Source organism: Myodes glareolus, chromosome 4 (genome assembly GCF_982192425.1).
Source record: "Myodes glareolus chromosome 4, mMyoGla1.1, whole genome shotgun sequence".
Taxonomy (NCBI): Eukaryota; Metazoa; Chordata; class Mammalia; order Rodentia; family Cricetidae; genus Myodes; species Myodes glareolus.
This window is the reverse complement of record NC_142029.1, coordinates 89,272,837-89,299,079: the sequence shown is the minus strand read 5'-3', so window position 1 is coordinate 89,299,079 and position 26,243 is coordinate 89,272,837. Positions and strand designations below refer to the sequence as shown.

At 39.0% G+C, this 26,243-nt stretch overlaps 1 protein-coding gene across 3 annotated transcripts; it reads right to left on the bottom strand.

Moving 5' to 3' along the window:
• Nucleotides 1–2,797: 2,797 nt before the first annotated feature.
• On the bottom strand, nucleotides 2,798–26,108 carry Chek1 (checkpoint kinase 1). Of its 3 annotated transcripts, none has more exons than XM_087905729.1 (13): nucleotides 25,970–26,108; nucleotides 25,280–25,361; nucleotides 23,381–23,604; nucleotides 22,103–22,167; nucleotides 21,946–22,015; nucleotides 15,607–15,795; nucleotides 14,315–14,419; nucleotides 12,231–12,326; nucleotides 9,543–9,651; nucleotides 8,815–8,992; nucleotides 8,458–8,589; nucleotides 7,371–7,472; nucleotides 2,798–5,091 (listed from the first exon to the last, which is right to left on the bottom strand). In XM_087905729.1, the coding sequence occupies exons 1-13, from the start codon at nucleotides 26,091–26,093 to the stop codon at nucleotides 4,996–4,998; spliced, it is 1,572 nt and encodes a 523-aa protein (XP_087761855.1). In that variant the 5' UTR covers nucleotides 26,094–26,108; the 3' UTR covers nucleotides 2,798–4,995. The 3 variants fall into 3 exon arrangements, with proteins under 3 accessions (XP_087761855.1, XP_087761854.1, XP_048304885.3); XM_087905728.1 differs by having other exon boundaries at nucleotides 25,945–26,084; XM_048448928.3 differs by lacking the exon at nucleotides 25,970–26,108 and adding an exon at nucleotides 24,729–24,778 and having other exon boundaries at nucleotides 25,280–25,296.
• Nucleotides 26,109–26,243: the final 135 nt, after the last annotated feature.

Below are 26,243 nucleotides of genomic sequence, written 5' to 3'. Positions count from 1 at the left end.
CTCAGCTTCTCATGTGCTGGGATCATAAGTATGAGCTACCATGCATAAGAACTCTTGTAAATACAAAATTGTCCATTATAGAACATGTAAATACACACATATCCGAACACAGATACACACTCATACAAATGGGCTCTGCTTTAGACAAAGCAACTTGAACTGTTTTTCAAGCAAACAACAAATTTTAAAGATTTATTTTTATTATTTTGTAATTATGTGTGTAGGTATGTATGGATGAGTATGTGCACTTGAATACAAATGCTCAGAGTCCAGAAAAGTGTGTTGGATCTCCTAGAGTGGGCTATAGGTAGGTGGCTGTGAACTGCCGGACATGAGTGCTGGGAACTAGATTTACATGTTCCACGAGAGCAGCAAACTCTCTGAATCACTGAGTCCTATCTCCAGGCCTCAAGTGCCAAATCTTCAACAAAACTATTTCAAGATATGCAAATAAAGAAGAAAACTGGTTGTACTGAAACAATCTCTAAAGAAACATTGTAGCCAGGCACTGGTGGCACACACCTCTAATCCCAGCACTGGAAAGCCAGAGAAAGGCAGATCTCTGAGTTTGAGGTCACCCAGGTCTACAGGGCAAGTTCCCAGACAGGCAGAGGTACACAGAGAACCCCGCCTCAAAAAAAAAAAAAAAGTGGGGGGTGAGTGACAACAGATTTTAAATCAAGAGTCTCAAGAGTGTTCAAAGAACAACGAATGTCAGTCAAGAGTAATCAGAAACCAGTTCATAAAGACACGGTATCAGTGCTAGAAGTGGTCAACATTAAGAATTAAGAATCGGCAACTTCTTTCTTCAGTTCTGAGGATTAAGTCTAAGACTTCCATCGTCAGGCAGGTGTTCCACCACTGACCCACATTCCTATCTCATCATCAGCAACTCTAAAGACAGGCCACTTAAAAGTGAGTCTAAGAAATTGGGAAAACGCTGAAGTAAACAATTTAATTGACTTAAAAGACACTGTCAAGCAATTATTAGTATTGTGGAATCCCACCAGCAACTAACAATGGACAGAGAGCATTCGAATGAAATTCTTCCACATCAGAAGACAGACATGGAACTACAAACACAGGGAACTCAATGAACTCTAGGGGGGATAACCCAGGAGAACCAAAAACCAAGACACATATATTGTCAAAATACTATCAAAAAATAAAGACAAGGAAAAAAAGGGAGTCTTGTGCTGGAGACAGCAAAGCATAGCGCCCTCCAAGAGCAGTTCTTGAGATGCAGAAAGCAATTTCCTCCAGGTAACCCAGTGGCAACTAAATGAGTGTTACTTAAGGGCCAGGGAGGAAGCACCTATGTGCCCTGAGGACTGTTTCTATAGCGCCTGCATACTCATTTGGCAATGTTACAGATGATTCTGGTTATAGTAATTCTACTAGCATACTTGTCTTCATGTTCTTTTTCTCTTTCTGAACCAGTGGCTTCTGAAAATATGGATGTGTTGCATGATAATATGTGTCTTCCTGATCTAACAGAGCAGGCTGGCACTGAAGCTGTACAGCAGGTTATGAGAAAAAAACCTGGCTGATCAAAGAACTGGGGAAATTTGGGAAAAATGCAGAAATTGTTCTTTGCTTACTTATAAAATTTGGCAAAAGAATTATACTCAAACGGAAAGGAATGTAGCGATGATGAATAAAGTTTCTGAGAACTTAGGGCTGTAGGGCTGCCAGCCTATGGCCTCATAAATCAATATCTGAATTGTGAGGACCAGCAATGGGAAAGGTACGACAATGGAGTAAAGCCCACTGAACTATGCTTCTGTAAATGCAGGTAGTTAGCTTCTGAGGTGAAAGCCTCAGAAGTTGTTTTATGATTAACCCAGCTAAGAACTAAGAATATAGTGGTAGCATGGGGTTTGGGAACTGGGAAAATGTCGTAATAAATGATGATGTTCTGATTTCAAAGAATCTTTATACTTCTTGTGAACTGCTTTGCCCATGTAATGATGAACCTGTGGCAAGAAAAAAAGAATCATTTTCTTTGTATAAAATTTACAATAAAGAACTGAGGTTTGAAGCTCAGGGTGGGGGAGGGGGAGAGGAAGAGCTGGATATGGTGGTATACACTGGAAGCTGAGGCAGAAGAACTGCAAGTTTAGTGTGGGCGTGAACTATCACTGAGGCCCAGGTCACCATGGGCCACATAGAGCCCTACCTCAAAAATCATTTTTTAAAAAAATATTATTAATTTTCCAGCAGAAACCTTGTAGGTCAAAAGGCAGTAATATATACATTACTGAAAGAAAAAAAAATGACTGAAGACTATCAACTGAAAATTGTGTCTGATAAAACAAAACTGCCCCTTAGAAATGAAGGCAAATTAACATTCACAGAGGATGGACTAAAGAAGCAAATTTTAACTATACCTGCTATGTAAGAAATGCTGAAAATGGCCCTTCAATTTGAAATGAAAGGATACTAGACAACAGTAAGGAATCATGATAGAAAGACCTCTGGAAAGATAACTCTAAGAATCCTAGTTTAAGGATACAATTCAATGATAAAATGCTTACCTGGCGTGAATGCGGCCCTAGGTTGGATACCAACAATAACAAAAATGTAACAACAACAATTATTTAAAAGCCAAGTATGTGGAAGATGTTGATCAGTTGTCCCTCCAAGTAAAAGCAAGCATGGTACCATACATCTGTAATCCCAGCTTGGGAGGTAGAGACAGGAAGATGAGGAATTCAAAGTCATGCATTCACATACAGCAAATTAAAGGTCAGCCTAGATTACATGAAATCCTGCTTCAAAAGAACAACAAAAAAAATAATAAAACAAAACATAGATTTATTGTAGTGTGCATACAACATTTAAAGATAGAATTTTTATATTAATAAAATTACAAGGGAAGGACAATGCAGCTGTAATATAGCTATTCTGTTGCAGTCAAGTGAGGCTAGGTGTACTACAATATCCCAGTGCTTGGGCCACTAAAGCAGGAGGGGAAAAGAGCCAACCTAAGATAAACAGTGAGTTCAAAGGTCAGTCTGCTATACAGTGAGAACTTATCTCTTTTTTTAAAAAAAAGAATAGCTGTTATTAATTTTAAATAGATTGTCAGGTGGTGGTGGCACACACTTTTAATCCCAGCACTTGGGACACAGAGGCAGGCGGATAGATCTCTGTGAGTTCAAGGCCAGCCTGGTCTACAGAGTGAGTTCCAGGGCAACCAGGACTGTTATATAGAGAAATCTTGTCTCTCTGAAAACCTCCCCCCAAAAAATATTATACAAATATTGTTCAACTTTACAAAGCTACTCTATGACAAACAATATTACAGTGCCTGAAAATATTAAAAACACAATTATCACATGACCTAGTAATTCTACCTCTCGGTACACACAAAAGAATTAAAAACAGACTTGAGCAGATTATTTATATATTCATGTTCACACCAGTGTCGTTTACAGTGGGCAAAAAGTGGCAACAATCCAAACATACATGATATGAAAGAGTTACTATGTGTGCACACACTCGCATACTATGCACACACGTGCACAGTGGAATATTAGTCACAGAAAGGAATAAAATCTGATTTATGTCATTATATAGATAAAGCATGAAAATAAACAATTCTATGTGAAATACAGAACAATTCAAATTAATGGAGACAAAAAGCAAAATGGTGGGTACAAAGGGCCAGCAGGGAGCAGAGTCATGATTTGATAGATACAGGCTCTGGAGACAGTACCACATCCCATCAGAGGAAGAAGACAATCACAAAGAACTGTATGGCTCAGAGCAAACTTGGAATCTTAAGCATGATGAAAGGCTGAACTATTGGGAGTCGGACGGGGATCTGAGTTACACTTTAGGAGGATAATTCTGACAGCTTTTCTAGAAAACTACCAAGGAACAAATGGCAATCTTAAAAAGATGACCTGTTTTAAAAAAGTGGTAAGCAGCAGACTGAATAAATTAGGTTTAGATTTACATCTGTGTATAGGAGAGGCAAGCATGCCAGCATATACCAATATGTAATAAACTTTAGCCATAAAATTTCGAGTGTTCTTAGCTTCAGACTAATTAAGATTGTAATTTAGCTACAAAAAGGAATACAGGACCCCAATCATATAATTCATATTTTAATGCACATTTTATGAACAAAACAAAGTTTTAGTGAATCTAAAAGGCGAGGAAGAAGAATCAGGCCTATTCTTGTGTTCCTTTCTCCGCCACCCCCTTTTTAAGCCAGTGTCATCTGGAAACTTGATGACCAAGAAGTTTACTAAGCTAGATAATAATTTTGAAACTAGATTTATTTCTAGAGTACAGCTAAAATATGGCTGTGTAAAAAGATGTGTGTAATTTCTAATGTAGGGTAAACACTGGAGCTTAGGGTCAACTGCTGGAAAGACCAACCAGTACTTTATTATATTAGGCACCGGGGGGAGGAGGGGGTAAAAAAAAAACCTGCAATTTTAATCATTATAATTCAAAACAGCTTTAAATAACTGAAATAGGTCAAGCCCTTGTGCGGCACTTACACCCAAACTGAAAATACAGAACATATCTTGAGATACAATTTTTGTAGCAGGCCTCACTTCATGGACCAACCAACTATACATGGTCTTTGTTTATTCATCCTTGCAATTAAATAGCAGAGAAAATATGTTTTCTTAGGATGAAACAAAATGATCTAATTTTTTTTTTCAGAAGTGAAACTCATGTATCCCTTGATATACCTTGGTTACTACCAGATAGGTTTCAAATTCAGACAACTTAAACACAGATGGAGAAATACCTAATGAACTTGATCCATCCCCAAAGTATTACATACAATTAAGATACAGTATTATTTGTATGCAAAACATACTAAGAATCGGGAATATGTTGGGTAGTAGGAAGAGAACTCTTCAAAATCTATTGTTTGCAGTTTGCAGACTAGGATAATCTTCTCTAGGAAGAATAATGTCAACATAGCAGCACTATATTCACCAGGAATCCCCAGGGCGGAGAGCTTCATCATGTAGCAGGAAACCAAACCTTCTGGCTGCTCACAACATCACTGAGCTTCCCTTTAATCTTCAGGAAGTGTCTCTTGAACTCTAATCCATCACCCTATTTTAGGAATAATATTTTAAAAATATAAAAAAAGATTTTGTCAAAAGATCATATTCTCAGTCCTGGTAAGTAGAAACAAACACCCTTAGATATGTCCAGATCAGGCATATCTGAGGCATCCCCTCAAGTCTTCTTTTTTCCCTCCTGTCTTCTGAGAATACTGACTGCAGATATGGGCAACTCCAGCTTAGTTATTCATTCCATTGAAATCTGTAGTATTTTGACTTATTCGAGCAGGCTATTATAAAATCTATGGGTTCTTCATTAATAATGTATTAAATGTAACCTGAGTCCAGTCACTGGTGAAGACCAAATATTATGGTGGAAATGGCTGCATAAGTAACTCTCACCTGCTTATGCGCTCTTCACTTTCTCATCAAACTGAGCAGAGAAAGTAGAATAGTTTTTTCTGTTGCAAGGGTTAGTACCTTTGGACCTACACCAATCACTTTCCATAAGCAGTGGACTTCGTGAACTAAAACGCCACACTCAAGTCTTGTCACAGTTTTATCACAAAAATGCCACTAAACTTGGTCACGACAACAGTTTCAATACAGGAGAAGCCTTCATAATTTAATTACATAGCAAGAATCTAGAAAAGAATACTGCAACTAATCTCCAACAGAAAAAAATGTGAATTATTTTTCAACCATCTCTTGAGCCACTATAAACTCTCAGGAAACAGACATTATATTGATTTGGTTTTATAAAGAATAGGCTTTAAAACTAACAATAATAGGTGAGTAAAATCATAATATTAATCACAAAATTAATGAGTTCCACTACATTATAATGTGCAAGCTTTTTAAAGTCATAACTTTTACTAAACAGAGATATTATATATTAATCAAAATAATTTGAGTATTCCAAAGTAATATGAATGATAACTATTGAGAAGTGTAATTATTTTCTTTACTCTTTATTCTTTTATTTCTTACTTTTCTGTACGTTATCAAAAAAGTAAAACCAATTTTTCAGGGGGAACAAAGTCCCATGCAGGGCTGGCCTCAAACTAGCTGTGTAGCCACAGATGGCAGTGAGTTTCGGATCCTCCTCATACTGGGTGCTGGGAATACAGGCATCCACTGCCACACCTAGCTCTACCTGGTGCTGGCGATCCAACTGAGAGTGCACGCCAAGCAAGCACTCGAAAAACTGCACTGCTTCCCCAGTCTGAAGCATGAGAAACTGGGGTTCGACCTGAAGAACAGAAAAGCACACCAGCCAGCCCCTGGCTCTTACCTTAACCTCAGTCCAAAAAAGGGTTATCCTGCCTCCAGGAATCTCAGAATGAGACTAAGCCTGTCTTATTATCCTCTCTAGTTTTGCGATTAAAGGCGTGCACCACAATCGCCTGGTTTCTAAGGCAAGCTAGTGTGGCTACTGGGATTAAAGGCATGTGTCATTGCTGTCTGATCTGTAAGACTGGCCAGTGTGGCTGTTTTACTTTTCTGATGCTCAATCAAGTTTTATTTATTAAAAATACAAATGAAATGCCACTATACCAGTCCCTCAAGATTCTTATACTAAGGAAGGTGTCAGGAAAGAGAGAGAGAGAGAGAGAGAGAGAGAGAGAGAGAGAGAGAGAGAGAGAAACAATCAAAAGATATATTAGAAAAATAGATGGCAAAAGTCAAAGCTTATAATACTAAATAAAAATAAGCAAGTTACAGAATATTTATAAATGCCAAATAACTAGTCACATATTCATGTGGCTATACTTCAAAACTTTCTGTGAGGGTCTGAAACCACACAGAATTAAATTTTACATGGCCTATATGCCATGTGCATCCCTTTGTATACACAGCTATGATACAGTTTAATCTGTAAATATAGCATAGTAAAAGGAACATAATTAGTAGTAAAATAGAACAATTGTAACAATATTCTAGAATAAAATTGCCAGCATTATTACCTTTATACTTTGGAGCCATTACTAAGTAACTATGACTCCCAAATAAAAGGCATGAAATACTGACAGTCAATATTAAAGCCAAAATTAGTATTAGGCAAGTAATATATATAGCCTGAACAAAAATATATGCATAAGATATTTACTCTAGGCAAAAGGAAAATTGAGGTTCTAGTTGGAAAATAGGGGTAAGACTGCTTAAGAACTCATTAAGCTAATCAGAACTGTGCTCAACCTAAAAAAACCCAAGAAGCAGAAGTGCTGAGGGGGTAGACTGCTGCATTTAAAAATAAAACCATTTAAAAATCCACAGAAATAGTTCCATAGGGAAAAAAACACTATAAGTAAAACATATAAGGAATACCTTAGAAAGTCGGAAGTCAACCAGTATCTTCTCATCCATTTCTACCAAATTTATTTTGAAAATCAACTTGTTGTTTCTTCTATCAGTTGTTGATACAGTAACCTAAGGCAGTAATAGTAAATTCAAGCTACATATATACATGAGTAGAAAATACTCTTAACAAAACCTCTAAATCAACAGGTCATACTACAATCCTTGCATGACAAGAGAGGCATGAAGAACACTATAAATTACAAGGCTAGAGAGTCAGTGCAGGTTAAGAGCACTTGACACTCACTCTTCCAGAGGACCTGAGTTCCATTCCCAGCACCCAAGTCAGGAGGCTCCCAATCACCTAGAATTTTAGCTCCAGAGCATCTGATACCTCACAGGCAATGACATATACATGCACACAGACACATGCATGTACACATAAGCATAAATAAATCTAAAAACAAAAAAAGACTGCTATATCTCTCTCCAATGGGCACGTTTGAATCCAGTCTAAACCAACCTGTAAATAGAACTTAAGTCTAAGTGAACTTTTAGTAAAAAAGGAAGACATTTCGCAAAGCAGAACTGAAAGAAACAATCAAAAGAAACAGGAATATAATGAAGACTGGGGGTGTAGCCCAACAAGTACAAGGCCTGAGGTCAATCCCCAATACTGCAGTCAATCAATCTCACATACGAGAAAGAAAACCAGATTATCACAGTACAAGAAAAAAAATCAAAACAAAAAGCTGTATCTAGGCTGGAAAATTGTAATAACAATGAGACAACAGTGAAGGTCTGGAGATATGACAACTCCCACTTCAGTCCCCAGCCCACAGACTAGAAAGACGCTGGGACAAGATGACTGGGGTGAAAGAAAAGCTACGGCCAAAACCAGTAAAGAGGTAAGGACATCATCAGCTGCAGCTTAAATATAAAAATACCAACTTTAGAGGTTTTAGACAGAAAAAAACAAATCTCAAAACCTTCAACTGTTTCTTTTTCAAATTTATTACTTTTATTTTCAAAATACTCATTGACTACTGATACCTTTTACTCAAGTATTTAATTTTCTATGGTTTTAAAAAAAATACTGAAAACTAAAGAAACATACCTGATTCATACAACTCTTCTTCCACTGATAGCCCAGCTTCTCAAAGGTCTCTTTCAGGCACTGGTAGGATTTGTCTGCATCCAGTTTGGTGAAGAAGCGTGTCATTCTTTTGACCAAGCGCTGCCAGGGGTTCTACACAACAAAGAAAGCTCACTAGAACCATGTGACCAGTTTACAGCAGTTAGTCTGAAATGCTTCTCCTTCACTTAGGACTCTCACCCATAAAGGCCTCCTCTAATTATTTCTTCCTTATCCAAATAATATGTATCACTAAAAGTATTAATCCCATATACCTAAGATTTAAGACAACAAAAATAAAAGGCAACAGTTATTTATCTGAAAGATTAAGTTCCTTACCTGTGAGGAGCCAGGGGTACCAAGTAACTGGCTGTTTACAAGCATATGATCAGGACATGTGGGCTGGGAGAAACTGATGCCTTGGACCAGCTTGTCAACATAGGAGGAGCCGGTGTCCCACAAGGAAAGCCCTGTTCGTGGCTCTGGTTGCGAACTAGAGTATTTCACGTTTTCTTCACTGAGACAATAAGACAAAAGAAAAGCAAGTCTTTAATTCTCTGATTTTAAGGTTATTTCATTCTTTTTAACTATTTATTTGGCGGCAGTTTTTGTTTTTTGCTTTGTTTTGTTTGTTTTGAGACAAGATTGTATCTTGCTACTTAGACTGGCCTGGAACCTGTCCATCCTCCTACCTCAGCCTCTCAATTAGCAGTTATCTTTGATTGTAAGTGTATGTGTGCTACAGTGTTAGACTAAAATGTCTTTAAATAAAGTCCACCAGGCCTTTCTTATATCATACACTCATTCCCACTTTAGTGAAATTACTTATATTATTAAGTTAAATATATACATGTTTTATTCGTTATGGGGAATAATTGCATTAAAAAAAAAAACTTAATCTGCCAATGCATGGTGGTGCGCCCCTGAAATCTCAGCACTCAGGAAGCAGACACAGGAGGATTAGTACAGGTTCAAGACCAGTTTGCACTTCCAAGTTCTAGTTCAGTCAAGTAAGACCCTATCTCAAAAACAAAAAAAAAAAATTACTGAACTTTAGTAATTCTTACCTGGAAGCACTATTTACTGGAGAAAAGTCCAAATTGGAATGAATGTGCTTAGAGAATCCACTAGAAGACTCTGACATACCACCTGAAGTGGCTCGGGGCCTCTTTGCTCCTAAAAAGGAATAAACACAAATCTTCTATGAAAGTATTAACTAAACCAACTGGCACATCTAAACCCATTTAAACCCATCTAAATCCATTAGAGCCACATCTAAACCCATTTACTGAACATAAAATAATATAGTTTTTTTTCTTAAACAATTTTATAAGAAATGTTACATTAGTGTTTCACTGAGGCCACAATTTTAATAACATCTTTAATGGGTAACATGATAGTCAACAAAGGACTAGCTAAATAACTAGAACTTTTAAAATTTTTAAATAACTCATGATTATGACAGCAAATACTAAATCTTCTCTATCCGATACTCTGTTCCCTTGAAGACACTTTACCAAGAACAGTCGCGACACAGAAAATGAAGTCACTTTAAACTCCCATTCCTCAGCGGGACTGTGACAGTCCAGGCCACTTCTTATGCACATTTCCTCAAAAAGGATTATTTCAAACTTTCTCTTCTGAATTATCAAAACTACCCTCTACTTCATCATTATTTAGCATGATATACGATCCTCCTTTTAGAAAAAATGCCAACAGACCTGAAGTAACTCAGAATGACACTACCAAATCTACAAATAACTTATTTAAGCCTCTCGTTCTCGTTGCATCCTCCCCTCAAATATTACACTTGATACGTGTATTATGGGTCCATCACCCCTTCCTCAAAACACAGACACACACAATGCACGTACACGCATGTGTACATGCACACGCGCGCCCACACCTTCCTCAGAAACCCTAATCCTGATGCTCTTTTACTCGTTCCCCTTTCCTTTAGAGTAAATTAAAAAGTATTTTTCAAGCTGGGCAGTGGTGTCACACACCTGTAATTCCAGCACTCAGGAGGCAGAGGCAGGCAGATCTCTGTGAGGTCGAGTCCAGTTTGATCTATAAGAGCTAGGCCCAGAACAGGCTCGATAGCTACAGCAAAACCCTGTCTCGAAAAACAAAAAACAAAAAGAAAGAAAAACCATTCCAGAATCTCACCAGTGAGCCTCCAGGGAGATAACAACCAGTCAAATGCAGAATTAATAGAGTAATAGATTCTAAGTTCAGTAACAGTCAAAGGATTGATGAAGCCATGGGGAGGAAAAGAGGGGTGGGAGGGGGAGAAGCCAGAAATAATCTAGAGTGGCAATCACAGCAAAATGTCTAAAGATGACTCAAGGATTTATGAAATCAGGATACTGATAAGATCATCTAAATGAATATTTAACTTGCCAAGCTCCATGAACACTTAGCATGGTGGCACGGAAGCATAGGCCTGTAATTTTAGCACTCAGGCTCCTAGAACAATCCAGTGTGGGCTACACAGTGAAGCTAAACCTGGGCGGAAGCACAGCACCATTTGTCTCGTTGGAGACAATGGTAGTAAGGCAGGAATTTTAATGACTGTAATAATGTAGGAACTGTGGGTAGCACACTGTGATGAGATCTTTCCCGGAGGGGAAAGAACTTGAGATGAACAGAAGATAAAGTGATAGTGAACCATCAGGAAGACACTTGTTCCTCTTCCTGACCCGAGGGCATGAAGGTGAGGGAAGAAAACATCCACAACATCCTCTGGATGAACTGGATTTCAAACAGAACAAGGTGAAAAAAAAAAAAAAAAAAAAAAAAGAAATCACAGAAGAACTAAAGATAAATTCCTCATTTGCCTGTAAAACATTTTACTGGCACTGTCTAACCCAATTTTCTCTGACTCTTGGTCTATTACAGCATCATCACTGGATTATGGAGTCTAGAATTCAGTCAATACTCTCCATGGAAACAGTCTACTAAGATCACTACCAGATCATAGACTCCAAAGGAAAGGTTAAACCTTCGTGTCATTAACCATCCAACAGAACCTCTACTGTAATGGAACATTCCTAGTCTCCAATAACTCACATTCTACAAATGTTTCATCCACCTTTTGGTGCTTTTTCTGTTTCTTTGTTTCCACCTTCCATCTAAATAGCATTCCTCAGGCATAGCTTAATATGGTTTAAATTCCCCATAATTGATATCTGAAGCTTAGTTCACACACACGGAAAGTTTACTCAGCTCCAAAAAAAAAAAAAAACACCAAGATGAACAAGAAACACAAAATCATGTCCCAGCGAGCTGACCTTTTTCAAATTCTTCAAATACACTCAATGTACAAAACCTAAGATTTGTCCAAATGCTACTGCTTCTGCACTTGGGAGGCAGAGGCGGGCAGATCTGTGAGTTCGAGGCCAGCCTAGTCTACAAGAGCTAGTTCCAGGACAGGCTTCAAAGCTACAGAAAAACCCTATCTTGAAAAAACAAAACTAAACAAAAATGCCTTGCCTGCTAGCTCCTTTTAATCTTCAAAATTTAGACTTCATGTCATTTCCTTATGAAGAAAAGTCTTGTTTCATGAGACTGTGTCAAAGCATTGAGCTACAGCATTCTTTTTAGTTGTTAATGAATAAAATTAATTTCGAATTTGCTTTTCCTATTAGATATTAAAATCTTCCTTTGGGCAAACCAGAGTCAAGATATGGGTTTGTGGTATTTTGTTAAGTATGTTTCACACAGGAAAATGAGCATACTTTTTTTTCTTTTACCTCTGTTAAGTGGCTTGTTGTACCATCTGTCTTTCTTAATGTCTGGGATGGTAATCCTTGCTGATGGATTCTCAACTAGAATTTTATGAAGCAAAGCTGAAAACAAACAAGACAGCATTTGTAAAAGAGTTAAGCAGATTAGGCCAAACCTAAATGACACTAAAGCCAGACTGTGGCACACTTGAGATACACAGCAGGATGTTTAAGGACGGAGCCAGCCCGGGACATATAGATTAATTTTAAAAAGAACTCATACAATTCCCAGCATCAAGAAAGAATGTAAACAAGGAAGGCAAAGTGACTCGAGCTTGTAGTCCCAGCACTCAGGAGACTGAAAGGATCGCCACAGTCAGGTCCCGCCTGAGTTTCAGGCCAGCATGGGCTAACATAGACCTTGTCTCCAAAAACAAAAGGCATCTTATTATCAGACGTTAGCATCTGAACGCCAGACTCTGGAGGTAGAGACTGGAAGATCTGGGTCATTACTACACAGTTGAGCTCAGAAATCAGCCTGGGCTAAATGAAACCATTTCAAAACCAAAGTCAACAACAATAAAATATAAAAATCGAACCATAGAAACATACACACACCAAAAAAAAAAAAAAAAATCAGAGTTTAAAAGACCTTTCTAAACCTGGCAATATAAGACAGAAACCACAAGACAAGATTTTAGATAATGAAAAATTTAAGACATCTGCATATCAAAATAATCAGCACAATCAAAATAAATGCCAAGTTTAAGGAAATACTGTAAAAAACACAATGGTCAAATAATATTAATGTCTTTTTGGAAAAATCCCTAAAGGATTAAGAAAAACTATGCAAACTGAAAAAGTTAATAAGCTACATAAGGGGGTAGGCAACTCACTATTAAGTTTAAAATAAAAGTTAGAAAGCAGTATCAGTTACAGACTTATTGGTTAAAAATAATTACTTTCCCCAGGCACAGCGTATACAATGTAATCCCAATCTCTATGAATATGAAAGTCAGCCTGGTCAATGCAGTGAGTTCCGGGCCAGTCAGGGATACATAGTGAAACCCACTGTTTCAAAATATAACAACAAAAAAGTAATGTAAATAAATAATAAAATGGTGCAAACTTTTTAAAAAGTATATTTGTAAAATGAGCCCTTAACACTTAAAAACATACTGTGCAGTTCTGCTTGTGGGAGAAGGAAAAATCTTTAAGTAAATAAAGGATACACACAAGCACCAAGTAACATGATACTTATCATACCTTTTCACTAAAAGTAAAATTAAAGGAAAAAAAAATCTAAATCTCACAAGGTGGTGGTGGCTCCCCAACACTCAGGAGGCAAAGGCAGGCAGATCTCTCTGAGTTCAAGGCCAGCCTGGTCTATAGAGTAAGTTCCAAGACAGCCAGAGCTGTCATACAGAGAAACCCTGTCTTGAGGGAAAAAAAAACAAAGGAAAAAAAAAACCCAAACCCTAATCTCTACACTGGATGAGTAAGAGTAAGACATATCCATATAATGAATACCATCAGCCTTTAAAAGTATAATCAAGACCTGTAATTACTGTTATGGGAAATGTTGAATATCAAAACTAAAATGAGTTATGAGATATAAGCACTATGGTTTAATTTTTGCAAACGTATATACTAATAACTAATATATACATATATAGTATACATTTGCTATATATATTTTTTACATGAAAGCGTAGGCACATATATCAGAATACCTTTAAAGATATTTCCAATGCCACAATTAGAGTTGTTTCCTTCCTCCTTCCAGCTCTTTCTTGAGATGAGGTTTTTCACTATGCAGTCCTGGCTGGCTTGAAACTCCCTATGTAGGCTAGGCCGGCTCACAGAGATCCACCTGCCTCTGCTTCCTGAATGCTGGGAGTTAAAGATGTGTGCCACTACACCCAACCATTTTTTTCTTAAGTTTTACTTACATTTTCTAAGTTAGCTAAAAGGACTATGGGTCACTTACATTAAAGAAAAAAAAAGAAGGGAGGAGAGGGCAGGGCAGGGAAGGGAAGGAAGAGTAAAGTCAGCTAGCATGAGACTTTATTACCCACAAAATCAATACTTTCAGTTTAACAACCAGTTACCCAGAGGAGCAGAATCAATTTTTTTCCAAGGATTGAGATAGGTTTTCTTTTCTTTCCAATCAGAATATTCCTGACAGCTGTCACTGGGCTGGTCCCACGGCAACTCTAAAAATAAAACAAGATTCAGTTTTCTGAGTGTTCACAAAATTACGTAATAAAGATTTCAAGGAAAAACAACCACACAAAAGAATAAATGAATGATACATAAAAAGAATACAAGTTTCTTCCAATATGGTTTTCATACTAAGTTTCATAGGAACCTACTCTTTCACATGAAGGCTAGAGATGTTATTTAGTGGCAGAGAACTTGTCTGGTAGGTGTTAGGCTCTGGCTTCAATTTCCGGCAACTCTAAAATAAGTGTTGATTTTCATTGAATAGCTATATTTCATGAAAATGAATCTCTCTCTGGGTTACAAGTTTCAAGGTAGTTAAGAAATAAGATGCTAATTATAACAGGTTAAATGTATGTTTCCCCTCTAAATGTTTTCCTGAAATCCTAAACCCCAAGATAACGAATGTGAGAGCTTGACTGGAGGTTCTAGCAGGGACTGCAGCTACTCAAACACACTGGACTGAAGGCTGACTCTCCTCTACTCAAGGAAAGTGATCCTCTTCAACCCAGCCCACTTCAGGAGAGGAAAGCAACACCAACCTCGCCAGTCAGAGATCAACGAAGGGAAAGATGCTGCAGCCAATCACTCACTCTGACATTCCCAGAGATGGGCGATAGGATAAGTAGGAAAGCCCTCAAAAGTGGGATTTGCGGGGCTGGAGAAATGACTCAGAGGTTAAGAGCACTGGCTGCTCTTTTAGTGGTCCTGAGTTCAATTACCAGCAACCACATGATGACTTACAGGGATCTATAATGAGATCTGGTGTCCTCTTCTAGTGTGCAGACATACATGCAGACAGAACAATATGTACATAATAAAATCTTAAAAAGATAAAAAGTGGGATTTGGTTCCTTATGACCTCTCAGTGAGACGATCAACTACAAGAAGGAGGCCCTCAGAATATGGCTATGCTTGCACCTTCATCACCCAGACTTCAAGCCTTCATAATCTGTATGAAATAGATAAGTGTGTTGTGTATAATGCACTCACTGTACAGTACTGTTACTGTAGCCCAAAGTAATTAAACACTAACAATACTATTGCAGAGCTGTCGTTAAAGACTGGGCTCACAACCTTTCTATTACAGAATTAGATTCCCTTAGGTTATTTCATTTCTATTTTGGTATAAGAAATCTGACTTTTCAGAGAAAAGTTCCTCATAATTAGACAGCCTTACCTCCAGCCAACATTGCAGTAAGTACTATTCCACAGGACCAAACATCAACTGGTTCTGCATGAAATTCTTTTCTCTTTAGAAGTTCGGGGGCAACATAAGGTAAAGTACCACACATCTTGTTCAGTAAGCGTTCACGGTTATTATGCCGAAACACTGTTGCCAAGCCAAAGTCAGAGATTTTGAGATTATCTAAGACAAAAGAAAATAAGACCAGCACAGATTAAAAGAATTTGTAAATATATAGGAATTACTTAAAATAACATTGGTTTTCCTTAAGGCTTGTAGAGTTTCTTCACCTGAAAAAAAAAAATCAGCAAAATAAATCTATGTATGCATAAAGGAAAAAAAAGATACCACCAAGTTTATACTAAACTTGGCAAAGATCTCATCTTATTAACTAAAGAAATACCATCAACACAAAAAACAGTTTGCAGCAGGTCAAATAAAGATATTGTGGCTGCCCTCCTGGAAAACAAATCTAGAAAGAGGGTAGAACAAAATTCTTCACAGACAGCTGTGGAAGGTAACAAGTCATCAGCAAAGCTTTCTCAATGGCAATTGTCGTCAGTTGGCAATATATATATATATATATATATATATATATATATAAATATATATGGGTGTAACTAAACCAAACTAAAAACTGAGAAGCCACAAGAACTTGTCAAAGCATTAAATTTAAGAAAACAAGCAGAAACTCCATGTCAAAACAAGCCAGAAGAACAAGCTTCCGCTCTATCCTCCCATCTTTATCACACACAAACTGCACAAAACTTTCTGTTTCAACATACTGATGAATATCCACTGCATGCAAGTAATAGATACTATGTTAGTAATGCAAATAGTAGGCAAAATCATTGAGAGAGTGGTAACAAACCATGGCATGCGGGCTATGAAAATACAAATATCATAGAATGCCATAGCAAAGGGTGAAATATTCACTCTTTGAACTAATAATTCTCACTGCTAAAACCATACCCACCTACAAGAGAAATTCCACAAATTCACAACTGTAAGAATAACTGAAATAAATCCATTATAAGTATCCATCAATAAGTAACAAGATCTTAAAATACATTCATACAATGAAAACTATGGAAGTAGTTAACAAAACAAGGTCTAGGCATTCATACAGACATCAGATATCTAAGAGAAGTGCTAGTAGCATAACAAATCTCATTATAAGTGTTTTGTACTAGGTTTTTCTTCTATTTTAAGTTACAAACAAATGTTCACACCACATAACTTATAGCCAGTGTATTTGCTACCTATATTTAGCTTTGAGAGATATAGGTTGTAATTATCTTTTTAATAATTATATATGATAAAATCTAGGCCAACCACTGAGATTACAACTTCAAACTACTTCTAAGTAGCAGTCATTTTGAATACTAATGGTTCACCATAGCATCTTTTTTTTTTTAAAGATTTTTATTTATTATGTATACAATACAGTGTGCTGCCTCCATGTATGTCTGCAGGCCAGAAGAGGGCACCAGATCTCATTGTAGATGGTTGTGAGCCACCATGTGGTTGCTGGGAATTGAACTCAGGACCCCTAGAAGAACAGTCAGCATCCTTAACCTCTGAGCCATCTCTCCAGCCCTCACCATAGCATCTTTTGAGTTTCATCGTGTCTGTAATGTAATATTAAGTTAGAAACTACAGAAATGAATTCAAAATTTAGAGATGTGATTTAGAGATATAATATGTCTGTGAAGGAAAGAACAGAAAGGAAGATTTTAGGTTATGATGGGATTTTGTTTCTTTAGCTTACTAACAAATACTAAATAGAAAGAAAATAAATATACAAGAATAACAATGCAATCAAGATGCACTTACCAGACATTCAGCTTAACATTTACATGAAATTCTTAAATTAATAAAGTTATATTTAAAAACAAAATAGTTGAATGGTGCTTAATCCAAGCACTTGGGAGATCCTGCACTCAAGGCCAGCCTGCTCTACTGAGCAAGTTCCAGGACAAAGACAGCTACACAAAGAAACCCAAAACAAACAGAGAAACCCAAAACAAACAAATAAATAAACAAACTAGGGAAGGAGGCAGGGAGGGAGGGAAAGAAGAAAGAAAAAAAGAACAGGGTTAAAGAGATGGTTCCGTGGTTAAAAACACTGACTGCTCTTCCAAAAAATTCTAATTCAAATGCCAGCATCCACATGGCAGCTTAGGCTCCTCTGTGCTGCAGTTCTAAGAGGACTCAGTGCCCTCTTCTGTTCCCAACTGGCACTGCCGGCACATGGTGCAGACACAACGCAGGAAAACACCACACACACACACACACACACACACACACACACACGCGCGCGCGCGCCTTTGCCTTTCAGAGCTCATCTATCCTAAGCCTTTCTTTAGCTGGTGTTAGAACCTACTTCTTCAGGATTCCAACATGAACTGAAAACTGGCAGCTCTGTAGGACCTCCTTGGGACTCTAACACCAAACTGGGGCTGCTGAGACTTCAAATCTTGTGGATCAACAACTACTGGATATGAGGTCATTCCGTCAGGAGACAGCCATTATTGAACTACTGAACCACAGACAATAAGCCACGCTAACGAATCCCTTACTAATATACAAATATACATTAGTTCATTCTATCACTGTTTCTTAGAAAAACCTGACTAACCAACGAAGTGAAGAACATTTTTGTTGTCGTTGTTTTGTTTTTGTTTTTTCGAGAAAGGGTTGCTCTGTAGCTTTGGAGTGTCTCCTGGAACGCACTCTGTAGACCAGGTTGGCCTTGAACTTACAGAGATCCGCCTGCCTCTGCCTTCCAAGGGCTGGGATTAAAGGTGTGCACCACCACTGCCTGGCTAGAAGTAAAAGACTTCTATAATAAAATCCTTAATTCTCTGAAGAAAGAGATGGAGAAAGACTCTAGAAAATGGAAAGACATTCCACGCTTCTGGATTGGTAGAACAGTATGAAAATGACCATTTTACCAAAATCTATTAACAGATTCAATGCAATTACAATCTAAGTCCCCATCTCATTCTTCACAGAAATCGAGAAGACTATCCTAAAACTCATATGTAACCATAGAAGACTCTGGATAGTTAAAACAATGCTCGAGGATTTGCAACTACATATCTCAAGCTGTATTACAGAGTGCAGTGATAAAAACATTGTGGAACTCACTCAAAAAGAGACACGTAGACCAAGACCTAAACATAAATACATGGAGCTTCAGTCGTTTAGTATTTGAAAAGATGCCAAAAACATACCCTGAAGAAAAGTATCACCAAAAAATAATTGGTGCTGGGAAAACTAGATGCTCAAGTGCAGAGAAATTGGACTATCTATCACCTGGCAAAAAAGCTGACTCAAAATAACTCAAAATAGATCAAAAACCTAAATGTGAAACCCCAAACACTGAAACTGCTAGAAGAAAACAAAGGCAGTGCCTACCCTCTGCAAGACTTTCTGAATCCATCCCCATTTGCCCAGGAATTAAGGGTAATAATTGAAAAGTGGGACTTCATAAAACTGAAAAGCGTCTGCAGAAGTAAAGAAACAATCAGCTGGGTAAAGGGAAAACCCACACAGAGAATAGGATGGAGAAAAATGCAGAAAGGGTAAGATGGTTAAATAACAATAAGTGTGTCTGAAAATATACAATCATACTCAACAGAGAATTAATATCCAGAATACATAAAAACCTCAGAAAACAAAGACTGAGAAAAATAAATGATCCATCCTCCTCCCCAGTCAAAAAAAAAGGTCCTGGGACCTTAACAGAGAATTCACAAAGAGAGAAAGACTAAGGAATATCTCAAATGATGTTCATTGTCTTTAGCAGTTAGGAAAATGCAAACCAAAACTCTGAGACTTCATCTCACCCCGTCAATGGTAAAGAAGAACTGACAACAAACACTGGTGGGAATGGGAGGAAAAGGGAACCCTCGGTCACTGCTGGTCGAACTCTAAATTGGTCAAGCCACTCTGGACATCAGTGTAGGGAACTTTTAAAAAACGACAAACAAACCTACTGCATGCATGACCCAGCTGTTATCCCTCAGCGTATGCCCAAAGGATTTGATATTCTACTCCACAGATACTTGATCAGCCATGTTCATTACAGCTCTGTTCACAATAGCTAGGAAACAGAAACAAATGCCAGGAGCCATGTGACTTCTTCAGGGGACAAGGCCTGAGAACAGCAGAACAAGTTTTCCTTTTGGCAGGGCCTGGAGAATTTAACCCATTTCTGGCAAGGCCGATAGGTAGTTTGCTGTCTAATTCTGGGCATGACCCCAGAGCATATGTGTTACCTGCTCTCCTTGCTTTCCTTACACAAATTATTGCTGGTTTACTTTAGTTTGACTTTCTTAGAGCCATACATGAAATGGCTATTCTATTAGGAAAACTTTCCCTTGATGATTTTCCTCTGGGTGGTGGGGTGGGGGGAGAATCTTGTTAAAAATATACAGTGGATCTGATTCACCTCTTAAAGCCTTTGATTTTAAGTGTGACTTTGAATTCAGGATTCTCAAGAGCAGGATGCTGCCTTTCCAATGCACCTTGTGACGAATTTGAAAGAGTAACAGTAATTCAGGACATTACATATTTGCAGAATTGTCCTTGAGAGAATGATTCTAAACACAGGAGTCTAATAGTAATGCAAATGAAGATAATACCAAGCGTTAATGGAACAGTCTAAGAACAGGGAATGGAAGCCACAGTGCCCTTATTTCCACAGCTGTGCCAAGGCCGTAGGAAGCTGAGAGGAAGGGGATGTGAGAACAAGGAATAAGTAGTGCCAACTATAAGAGTAAACCTTTTAGTTATATAGTTTCAGGACGATAAAGAAACCTGGTATATCCCCTACAGGAGATAGAGTAGTGTAAGTTATAGAACGTAGTGATTCAGCCTCGGCTGATGAGTTGATTGGCAGAGTTTAGGTTTAATTAAAGGTAAACATTAACCATCAGAGGCAAAACTTTTCTTCACTTTGCATGATGTTATAAGCGCAAATGTTGCCGACTGGGCACACTGTTCCAGCTATAGCTGTGCCTAGTTAGAATTCTTCCTTTGTTGCTTACTATACTGCTTATGCTTCTAATATTAAAACTGCGAATCAAGTAGGTAATGATTACTGGTGGGGAAGTTGGGGACTGAAAGGGAAGGCAATAAGAACAAACTGGCAACTATTGTAATTATTAGAAACTTAAGGAAACAATATGATTGCAAAACTGTTCATGCAAACTATTGAAACTGTATAAATAAAAGTGGCTCAGACTACCCGGGGCCACTTGTCTGAAACAGGTGGTCAGACTGTTCTTCGTTTTGCCAACTTCGCACATCCGTCCCAGGTCATCAGACCTGTTAAGAGCAAGGCTCTCAGCAAACAACCAACAAACTGATAACAAAAATGTCGTATGAAAAATGTGGTATTCTCCTTCTAGGCGCATAAGACCATCCAGCAAAAACTCCAACAAGACATAAGAAGTCCTCTTTCAAGTTTTGCTAGTCAAGGTATCCAGGAGACTCCCAAAACACTGCTACTGCCCTTAGAAGCTCCCCAGAGATAGAAGATAAATAAGCAAGTCCTTGTGGCTAAATACACAAGGCACAGGGCCCAGAGACCCCTTGAGCTGGAAGCAACCTGAAAACCTCCTTCCTGTGGACAAGCTTTATTGGCACCATGCAAGCTTCCAAAGGAGGGAAGCAGCCGACAGTTCTACCCAGCTATGATGCCTATGAACCACAGCCACCACCAGCGGAGCACAATTACCCTAAGAGTATCGTGGTATAGATACCTTGATGCTCAAATTGGATTTAAGACCCTCTCAACAAGATAGAAATCATGCCCAGGAGTGGAAACCTTGTGAACTACATGGGGTTAGGGAAACCATGGATCTTGGAGGAGAGCCTACAATTGCCACTTTCCTAAACCAGCATAATCCCTAACTACTACCCAAAGGTAAGTGTGGCCTCACCCCTCATCAAGGAAATTTCCCTATACAACAGAATGAGACCATTACAGAAAACCAAAAGGCAGAGTTGTGGAGCCCAGTCCCAGTGGATACATTTATAATACATTCATGGACCTAAGGGTCAGGAATCATTGCAGAAGAGGGCAGCAGCAGGACTGTCAGAGCCATTCGTTATTCCGGGTATTTGTCTACCTCATCAACAACTATATCATTAGACTTGTGATGTCCAAATACAGTGACAATACAGGAAATCTCCTAGATTTCCATAAATTCTTAGACTTTTCTTGAAGGCGGGGGAGTTCCAGGATTTCAGTAAAGCGAAAGCCCTGATCAGGTCTATATGACTAACTTAAAAAATAACATTAACAAAGTGGAATCTTACCTCTTTCATCCAAGAGGAGGTTTTCTGGTTTAATATCCCTGTGAGTTATTCCAATTCCATGCAGATAGACCTGAGTGGGGTAGAAACAGAAGAACTCAGCAACTCACCTATGACTGGTGTTAATTTTAAGTGCAGTGTAAGAAGCTACGGTACCTACCACTCCAGCCATGAGTTGATGGAAGAACCTCTGAGCATCTTGTTCGGGCATGCCTATGTCTGGCTCTGGAGGAAACAATTATTGATAGTCTACTGAAAACATATACTGAGGCATCCACCATATAGGCTCTTACTCCATTATCTCATTTATATTGTACTAAAGCAAACAAACTTATACTAAAAAAAGATTCAAGTCTAATAACAAATATATTATTAAGTGACTCAAATCCATCTAGCTGATAAATAGTAAAAATTAGCTAACATCATAGGAAAATCATAAAAGCAACCAAGTATTTTAGTCTTATATTAACTCCAATGATTGGTTTCCTTCACATTTCCCCCTACTTCTTCTAAACCCAAAACTCAGGGCTGGAGAGATGGCGTAACAGTTCAGAGCACTGGCTGCTCTTTCAGAAGACCAGTATTTGACTCTCAGCACCCACATGGCTCCAGGGGATCCGGTGCCTCTTCAGGCTTCTTACAGCACCAGGTATGCAGAGTACAGACTCTAAAACACCCTAAGGTAAATAAATAAACTAAACAGTTCCTGTTTCTCAATATTTCAGTACAACTGCCAACAAGGAAATCTAGTACAATTTCACTACTTAACAAATTTAAATCATAAAATTCTCACATTACAAACTCAAGAATACCTCTTATTGGTCCAGTTTTACTGTTGCATGATCAACGCAGAAATAAAACTGATTAAACAGCTATCTAACATTAAAATAAGGTGAGATAGTTGGGCGGTGGCAGCCTTTAATCCCAGCACTCAGGAGGCAGAGGCAGGCAGACCTCTGGGTTCAAGGCCAGCCTGGTCTGGAAAGTGAGTTCCAGGATAAGCAGGACTACACAGAGAAACATTGTCTTGAAAACACATACCCCAAAAAATACAATTGAGGGCACCAGTGACAGCTCATTGGTTAAGAAGAGCAGCTGTTCTTCCGGAGGACCCAGGTTCAATTGCCAGCACCCACATGGCAGCTGTAACTCCCATTCCAGGGGATCTAACACCCTCACACAGATGAGAGACAGATGAGACACCAATGCACACAAAATAAGTCTTGAAAAACTTAATTAACAAATAAACAAATGAAGTACAACTGAGACTATGGCTTAGTAGTGGACCACTTAAAGGGTCTACAGAAAGACCCTGGGTTTTATCTCTAGCAATACATGCTACTAGAGCATGTACTCACACTCCGCACGCGTGCGCACACATATACATGTGATTTATAAACTCGTTCAGTAAAATAATTATCTTAAATCTTTTCCATACCTATTCTATCAAAAAGCTCTCCTCCACTACAGTACTCCAGAAATAGATACTGGATATTGCCTTCTCTTCTGTGGCCATAGAATTTCACTACATTCTCATGATTTAACATTTTATTGATGCAGATTTCTTTCTTAATATTCTCTGGGCAGTCTATGGCCCGCTTCATGTCTACAATTTTCACTGCAACAGCCTCTTCGGTTATTCTATTCACAGCAAGTTGAACTCTTAAAAAAAAAAAAAAAGAAGAAGAAGAGAGTTAAAACATTTTCACATCTTTTTCACATCTGAATTCTATTTCTCCTAAAACTTCAAAAGATTAGTGATGCATGCCTATAACTCCAACATTCTGGAGACAAGAGCAAAAGATCCAAGTTCAAGGCTAGCCTGAGTTACAAAAAAGAAACTCTAAAAACAAAAAAATAGATCAAGCAGGGTGTAGCAACAGGTCTTTGATCCCAGTACAGAGAAACAGAGATAGGCAGAACTCTTGGAGTTTGATGCAAAACACACACACACACACACACACACACACACACAAAAAAAAAAAAAAAAACCCTGTTCTCCACTTTCCCCCCCTTCTCACTACTGCACTTGACTAGTCTAAATTTTGGGGCTGGAGAGATGGCTCAGTGGTTAAGAGCACTAGCTGCTGTTCCAGAGGACATGGGTTCAATTCCCAGCACCCACATAGTGACTCATGACTGTCTTTAACTCCACTTCCTGGAAATCTGGCACCCTCACATAGACAAATGTGCAGGCAAAACATCAATGCACATAAAATAAAAATAAATAAATATTTCTAAAAAAAAGGATGGGGGTACCTGGCTGGAGATAGCTCAGCAATTAGGGGCACTTGCTTTCTGTCCTGGCCACAATTCCTGGCACCCACATGCTCATAACCATCTGTAATTCCAGTTGAGAAGGATCCCACCTTCTTCTGGCCTACACTCATGTATGTATATAACTTTCCAAAATATTTTTTTTCCTTCACCATTTTCTTCATTGAAAAAGTGAGATGGGTTCTGCCATGTTCTCAAAAGAAATAAAAGAAAATGTGAATTACTACAGTTAAAGCTCCAAAAAGTTCTTACCTAGTACAGGCAGGGTAGGCACCATTAAGGAGGAAACAAAAGCAAATAAAGCTTGCTCAAGGACACAGAACACAGCCTGGGAACACAAGTGTGAGGACCTGAAATAAGGCCGGATGCCTCCAGGGACTTCTCATTATCTTATTTAAATTCTAAGACTCGTGGTTTGATAGAGAAAAAACTAACTTAACTCTTACAATTCAGGGAAAAGAAGTTTTTTAAAAAAGCTGGGTCGACTAATGCAGCTTTGTAATACCTACCTGGGAGGCTACAGTGCAAGGCCAATAAGGCAGTTTAACAAGATTTTGATCTGAACAAAAACAAAAGAAGAAATCTGGGTGTTTTTGTTTTTGTTGCTGTTTTTAAGGCCGAGGACTGTTCCAAGGGCTGTTGCTCAGGGACAGAGCACTTACCTAGCAAGTGTGCCGCCCAAGGGTCAATCCCCACTCAGAAGAAAGGAGGGGTGGGTGTGGATATGTAACTTTACTTGCTAAGAGCCTTGATTTACAAATGCAAATATCTATTCCCTTTGCCACTTGAAATGAAGGTTTTTTTAGTGTGTACTCAAAAGAGTAGACGGAAAACTAAAGCTAGCTCACAGACAAGATAAAATTTAAATTACGAAGGCCTTCAAGATGGTTAAGCAGGTAAAGCCACCTGCTGTCAAGCCTGATGATCTAAGTTCAGTCCTCTGAACTCTAATGAGAACCAACTCCCACACGTTATCCTCGGACCTCCACATGCTCGCTGTGGCAGAATACACACGCTCTAATAAATGTAATAAAAGATTGAAATGAGGGCTCAAACTTACTCTCCATAAGCACCTTCTCCCAAAGTTTGCACCAAGTCCCAGTCTTCCACAAAAGGCACTGCCATGGCTCCAAAGACAGCGGCTGTAAAATGCAGGATCCCAGAAAATGAAGGGGGATGAGGGTAAACTCTCCTCACTTGTAATGCCACTGAGCCATGCCTCCTGCCATGATTCCGCACGACTTTGTGGTTTCCCCTTACATCTCATCCGTATCTACCCAAGTCACGATCCTAAATTCAGGCATTTTGTTCTGTGTATCACAAACCCTGTTCAGCCACGTTTGTCCTCCGCCTTTATGCAAAACAATATTTGCTGGGATCGGAGGCTCAGACAAAGGCTTCTCGGTGAAGGAGTTGCGGCAGGGAGCGCGGGGTTGGGGGAGGGAGAGAGGTGTGAGTAACTACTGTAATTACCGCCGAGCAGCCCCTCCTCCCACCCGCTCACTTCCAATTCCCACCCCAACGGCACGTGTCCCCAGGACCCGGAGGGAAGGGGGCGGGGCCAAACTGTTGAGAGCAGCGGAAGGCAGGGACCCCTACAGCCGGAAAGTTGTGCGAACCCCGGAGGCTCCGGTCCCTTTACCCCGGAGAGCTGCGGGCCACCAGCTCGACCCCGCACTTCGGGAGGCCCTCCCATCTCTCCGGTCGTCATGACCACTCCCTCACCGTGCCTGTCCACACCAATCAAGACCTCTGAGTCCTTCTCTGGAGTCCTTTTCCAACTTTTGGGGCGCTCTGCTCAACAAGAAGTCCTTTGCCAGCTGCCACGGGATTCCCAATGCAGAGCTTTTCCCGCCAAAACTTGCTGGCGTCATTCTGTCGCAAACGCGCACACCTTTGCCGTAAAGCGGGCCGGCGCGCGTTGTCCTATCCCGGGCTCTGCTGAAGCGCAACTTCAGTATACCGACCCGGAAGAGGCTGTCCCTTCAAGCACTGACCCTGCCCAGTCCAAGACACCCGCAGAC

Excerpts from the sequence above, each read along its gene's own strand:
- Chek1 (XM_087905729.1), bottom strand. The coding sequence starts at position 26,093 with ATGACGCCAGCAAGTTTTGGCGGGAAAAGCTCTGCATTGGGAATCCCG. Across the intron at positions 14,420-15,606 it reads TACTGCAATGTTGGCTGGAG|AGTTGCCGTGGGACCAGCCC; the intron begins GTAAGGCTGTCT and ends TTTTATTTTTAG. Across the intron at positions 5,092-7,370 it reads TTGACTTCCGACTTTCTAAG|GGTGATGGATTAGAGTTCAA; the intron begins GTATTCCTTATA and ends TTCCTAAAATAG.